The sequence below is a fragment of the Nematostella vectensis genome, chromosome 11 (assembly GCF_932526225.1).
Source record: "Nematostella vectensis chromosome 11, jaNemVect1.1, whole genome shotgun sequence".
Taxonomy (NCBI): domain Eukaryota; kingdom Metazoa; phylum Cnidaria; class Anthozoa; order Actiniaria; family Edwardsiidae; genus Nematostella; species Nematostella vectensis.
In genome coordinates this window covers 3,469,944-3,475,574 of record NC_064044.1, presented here as the reverse complement: position 1 = coordinate 3,475,574, position 5,631 = coordinate 3,469,944, and the positions used below count along the sequence as shown (strand labels likewise).

At 44.2% G+C, this 5,631-nt stretch overlaps 1 protein-coding gene across 2 annotated transcripts; it reads left to right on the top strand.

The window, feature by feature from the left end:
• The first annotated feature begins 337 nt into the window (after nt 1-337).
• On the top strand, nt 338-5,317 carry LOC5519152 (vegetative cell wall protein gp1). 2 transcript variants are annotated; one of them, XR_007314105.1, is made up of 6 exons: nt 338-476; nt 1,725-2,516; nt 2,639-2,790; nt 3,156-3,241; nt 3,849-3,950; nt 4,860-4,888. XR_007314105.1 is itself a non-coding variant. In XM_001639077.3 (5 exons), the coding sequence occupies exons 2-5, from the start codon at nt 1,729-1,731 to the stop codon at nt 5,015-5,017; spliced, it is 1,200 nt and encodes a 399-aa protein (XP_001639127.3). In that variant the 5' UTR covers nt 338-476; nt 1,725-1,728; the 3' UTR covers nt 5,018-5,317. The 2 variants fall into 2 exon arrangements, 1 of the variants encoding a protein (XP_001639127.3); XM_001639077.3 differs by lacking the exon at nt 3,156-3,241 and having other exon boundaries at nt 4,860-5,317.
• Nucleotides 5,318-5,631: the final 314 nt, after the last annotated feature.

Below are 5,631 nucleotides of genomic sequence, written 5' to 3'. Positions count from 1 at the left end.
ATGCCATCTGAATGGTTCCCTGCCCGATATTTCATTTTTTTTTCTGACATATGCTCTAAATCTTGACAAATGATTAAGCATTTGCTCGGAGTATAGAGCATCCGGTCATCGTAGTAAAAATGGTGTAAAATCACGACAGTGAATATATATGAAGCGAATCCAAGGAAAATGATTCTTGATTAGAGTCTTGTTTTGTCGGTTGTACTAAGCCAGTATAGCAAGTATATAGCCAGTATAGCACGTATAACACATAGGATTCCTCAACGTTCGAGGAAGTGAATAACTCGAGTTATTGCCCTCGAGTTCAACTCTCTCGCATCTCTATTGGTCAGGATTAATATATTAACGCTCTAATGTATATTAACGCGCTATAGACTCTTGCCTTTATAAATACGCATAAAACTGAGTTTCGTGCAGTTTCACAGGGAGAAGAAGAAAAACTACATTGAGAAAACACAGGCTGAGCCTTACGAAAGGTAACTAATAATTACACTCCGGAAAAAGGAAAGGGCTTCATAGTACTTAGCATGTCCGTTTAGAGAGGATAAAATCTTCGGGGGAAGAGAGAATTCCAAAACAAAACAAAAACGCTGCGAGAGTTTCCGAAGAGATGCCTGGCACACTACATGAACATTTGCCACTTTTGTAGGATTGTGCGTCATAAGATTTCCACTTTTAATTCCTTTTAGATCTTTGAAACTTATATGATTATACACTGTTTACTTTAACAAACTTTATGGGTTTAAAACATGGGTTTTCTTGAGCTTCGTCGTCTTTTGTTAGTTTTAGGTTTGCTTTTATACATACTTTTCGGGTCAGTACGCAGCTCTTACAAGCTGAATTTGATTGGGCAAATGAACAATATCCGCACCTCGACACAAAGAACGAGAAGAATAGAGACAAAAGAACTCCTTTGTAGAACAAAGCAAAGCAGCTGCGTACTTACTCTACTTTTCTCTACACTTATTATTTTCGATATTTGTTTATTAAGTAAATTTGATCACAAGTTTTTATGTATGAAAGTGTGTTGAAGAATTATGTTATTATTATAAGAGGCGCGCACCTAACTACAAAGAGTGGGCGAGCATTCCCCTTTGGTCCCCTAAAGTGGTTCATTTCAAGGATCGTCAAATATAATATCGTCCCCCTCCCCCCAGCAAATCCTTTGGACGCGCCTGTATTATACATTGCCTGTTTACCCAACTATTCCCTGTTTCCCCTCCCCCAGCAAATCATTTGTACGCGCCTATTTTATACATTGCCTGTTTACCCAACTATTCCCTGTTCCCCCCCCCCCCCAGCAAATCCTTTGTATACGCCTGTATTATACATTGCCTGTTTACCCAACTATTCCCTGTTCCCCCCCCCCAGCAAATCCTTTTTACGCGCCAGTATTATACATTGCCTGTTTACCCAACTATTCCCTGTTCCCCCCCCCAGCAAATCCTTTTTACGCGCCTATTTTATACATTGCCTGTTTACCCAACTATTCCCTGTTCCCCCCCCCCCCAGCAAATCCTTTTTATACGCCTGTATTATACATTGCCTGTTTACCCAACTATTCCCTGTTCCCCCCCCCCCCCCCAGCAAATCCTTTGTATACGCCTATTTTATACATTGCCTGTTTACCCAACTATTCCCTGTTTCCCCTCCCCCCAGCAAATCATTTGTACGCGCCTATTTTATGCATTGCCTGTTTACCCAACTATTCCCTATTTCGATAGCAACATGAAGGTGGACCTCAAGCTGGTGCTAGTTGCGCTGGTTGTGCTTATGATTGTTGGTGACACATCGTCACGTGTCGTGTCACGCAGACCTGATCCGGCCTCGTCACGCAAACAGACCTCGTCACGTGTCGTTTCACGCAACCCTGTTCCGGTCTCGTCGCGCAGACAGACCCCGTCACGTGTCTCGCCTCCACGCAAACCTGTTCCGGTCCGGCCACACAAACCTATTCCGGTCCCTCCACGGAAACCTGTTCCGGTCCCGCCACGCAACCCTGTTCCGGTCCCACCACGCAAACCTATTCCGGTCCCGCCACGCAAACCTGTTCCGGTCCCGCCACGCAAACCTGTTCCGGTCCCGCCACGCAACCCTGTTCCGGTTCCACCACGGAAACCTGTTCCGGTCCCGCCACGGAAACCTGTTCCGGTCCCGCCACGGAAACCTGTTCCGATCCCGCCACGGAAACCCGTTCCGGTCCCGCCACGGAAACCTGTTCCGGTCCCGCCAAGGAAACCCGTTGCGGTCCCGCCACGGAAACCTGTTCCGGTCCCGCCACGGAAACCTGTTCCGGTCCCGCCACGCAACCCTGTTCCGGTCCCGCCACGGAAACCTGTTCCGGTCCCGCCACGGAAACCTGTTCCGGTCCCGCCACGGAAACCTGTTCCGGTCCCGCCACGCAACCCCGTTCCGGTCCCTCCACGGAAACCTGTTCCGGTCCCGCCACGGAAACCTGTTCCGATCCCGCCACGCAGCTCAGGATCAAGTTCAAGTTCTAGACCCAATCCAACCAGGTAATCAGTCTATTATATACTTTAAAGAACAGCTTTCTTACTCTAGGAAATATATATATTATATACTTCAAGCGATAGCTTTCTTATTCTTTGATTAAAGTTATGTTTTTCTCATGTTTCAGACCGCCACACTCGGCCAAAAGCCAGGCCGAACTCACGGATATATACAACGAGGAAGTGGCGAAAGTGACTCGATACGAGAGGCCTTTACAGGGTTTTGATAAAAAAATCGGGCCACTCAAGCATGATGGCGTCCTTGTCGAAACAAAAAGCGGTAAAGTGTACTACGGCCCCGGCGTACTCCCGTTATTCTATACTTTTGGGTTGCCTGTGGTCGATTGACAAAAGGCAAAGAAGCATTGTCAGCAGTTTACTTCCGGTCGATTGCATAACAATCTCCTATGATTTTTTACGAAAAAAAGGGGGGAAATATTTCAAAATTGTGAAAGCAGTGTGTTTGTTGGAACTTTCACTTTCTTTTAATTTTGTGACTGATAATTTAGAGCGGATGGCCTGTTAAATAGCGAGGATTGAAAAAGATTCTGATTCTGTTATTTGTCTCATGTCGGTTGGGGTTCTCGCTGGCCCTCCGGCAGTAAACTGGCGACAATGCCGCTTAAATTTCCTTTTTTGCTTCAGACACAGGACACATGCCAGAACATTCCAACATGCCGAGGCTCAGATAGCAGCATGAAATGTCAGTCGCGGATCTACAGGGAGATGGGGTGGTGGGTGGGGGGGGGGGGGGGGGGTTAAAATAATAACTAAAATTTTTTAATCAAACCCACCACCCCCCTTTGCAAAAAACTAGATCCGCCTTTCAATGTTGTCAATGCTGTGTATATAATAACAAGCATAAATATTATTGTTATGTGCCATGTATGTTATTCTTCTCCTAATACTGTGTCATATCTTTATCACTGAAATTTCGAACATTTTCAGTCTTAAAATATTTCAAAAAAAAAAAAAATAACGACCCAATATTAGGCGATCTTAAATAGAAATAAGAAAACATGATAGAGAGGAGTATGTTTTTTTTTGTTTTCTTTGGGTTTGAAAGGGGATGTATCCAAGGGAAATGCTGTCATGTTTCCAAAAAAAGCGCTGTAACGCTGTAAACAGACGGTCTGGATCCGCCCCTGTGCTTAATGGGGATCAATATCTACTCGCATCAAACTCCGGCAGTACCAGTACAAGATATTTATGAACTTTTAATGATAACCCATAAATCATCTTTGTTCTCTTGAATTCAGTAGACTAGAACCAAGACCTATAAGAGCTTTGAGAACGAAAATTCAATTGATTTGATATTGTGCTATTTGCTCCTTTCAGGGAAAACGTATCTCGTGCACAAGGGAAAGGGTTTTGGTATAGCCAGCGACACGGTGGTAGTGGAGATGAATAAAATGCCCCCTAACTGGGACAAACTAGACAGTGAGTATACGGATGGCGATGGTGGGTTACCCAAGACAAGGTGACCAGACACTTACAGACCTTACAGGGTGGCCAGACACTTGCATCTCTCCCTCTCTCTCTTTCTCTCTCTCCCTCTCTCTCTCTCTCTCTCTCTCTCTCTCTCTCTCTCTCTCTCTCTCTCTCTCTCTCTCTCTCTCTCTCTCTCTCTCTCTCTCTTCTCTCTCTCTCTCTCTCTTTCTCTCTCTCGTTGTTGTTCTCTCCCGTTCTTGTTCTAGATAGCAGAGGAGAGTGACCCAGTATCTAGCGCAGAAAAGCTTCGACTAGCGTGACAGTCCAGAACGGCTGCGAAGGAGACTACTCTTTATCTGCGGCGTGATTTTTTGCCCTGAAGAGGATAGCGCTCGAGAAAGGGCTTCGGCCTTATTAAAATCTTTCAATGCAAATAATCCCTTTCTGACAAAGAAAGCTTCTAGATGATCCGTTAGCGCTGAAAAACTTGCTTTTTCATGTTGTTGTTTTGCCGCCGAAAGCTTGGGCGCGCGCGTTTACCACCCAAGAAGTCACGTGATTTCCAAGTGTAAGTGACCTATTACAAACTTGTAGCAACATCGATGTATTTAGGGCCCTTAGTAACTATAACACAGCTTGAATGTTGAAAAAATTTACTTAGCAAACTTCAAAACCTTTTCATGTGTCTGTGTTCACTGCTCTGGTCATGACCTTATACCTTTTTCTTGAGTTTGGGAGATATGCCTTCCCCCTCCCTCCACATTAAGCATCGTAAAGGGGGACCTCTCACCCAGACGCAAAAAAGGTCGAAAATCATCACCGTTTAGTATCTAAAAACAAAAATAGTGGCTCAGTTATCAGTCACTCTCCGCCGGCCTGGTACCTAGAACATAATTGGAACTTTGTGTTTGTTTTTAGGTCGAAATGGACTTCCGGGCGAGACGGTTAGCGACTTTGTCAAGCGAGGAGGAAAGAATTATAACCTCCTTTGGGACAATTGTCAGGATGCCACCAAAAGAAACATGAACCCCAAGCCACAAAAAACAAATATGCCAAGCCGCCCTCCTTCCATGTGATGTCAAAGTGAATGTGGTATTTCCACTACAGCGGCGTAGCCAGGATGTTTAACAAAAGGGGACCCAAAAGGTCCTTTAAAGGCATTTTCTCCTGTATTTTAAATAATGCCTCATACATTTACGGTAATTTTGGCTGCTAGAAGGGGGGGCCACCCCCTATGCACTAGGTAACCCTTCCCTTAAAGTTGAAGTGCTTCTTGATTTCCTAAACTCCTTAAGCATAAACATATGACATGTAATTAAGCTCTATAAATGCTTTTAATTAAGTATTTGGAAAAAAATAAAAGGTGATACATCATATTTTCGATACTACTTGTGAGAATAAGCTAGGATACAGTTTCTTACGCATTTGCATAGATGAGCAATTTATATATTGATTGTTTCTTTCCGCGAAACTATATGTTGCGAGAGCTAGAAAGAAAGCTCTGATAATAAAATATACATTTCTTCACCTTAGAGGCCCAATTCACCACCACAAGGACCAACAAAAGGCACACAGCCTTAGAAGGGATTCCGAATTCTCTGTTCAAATTTTCCTTATATCAGGTCCTCTGTTGACCTACTCGGTAGTCCTACTCCATGATAATGGTGACCTAATCATTCCTACTCTGCCA

What these genes read in the sequence shown, in the direction of transcription:
- LOC5519152 (XM_001639077.3), top strand. Translation starts at nt 1,729, where the DNA reads ATGAAGGTGGACCTCAAGCTGGTGCTAGTTGCGCTGGTTGTGCTTATG. An exon ending in CCTTGTCGAAACAAAAAGCG is followed by an intron (nt 2,791 to 3,848) that starts GTAAAGTGTACT and finishes TGCTCCTTTCAG; the next exon opens with GGAAAACGTATCTCGTGCAC. An exon ending in TAACTGGGACAAACTAGACA is followed by an intron (nt 3,951 to 4,859) that starts GTGAGTATACGG and finishes GTTTGTTTTTAG; the next exon opens with GTCGAAATGGACTTCCGGGC.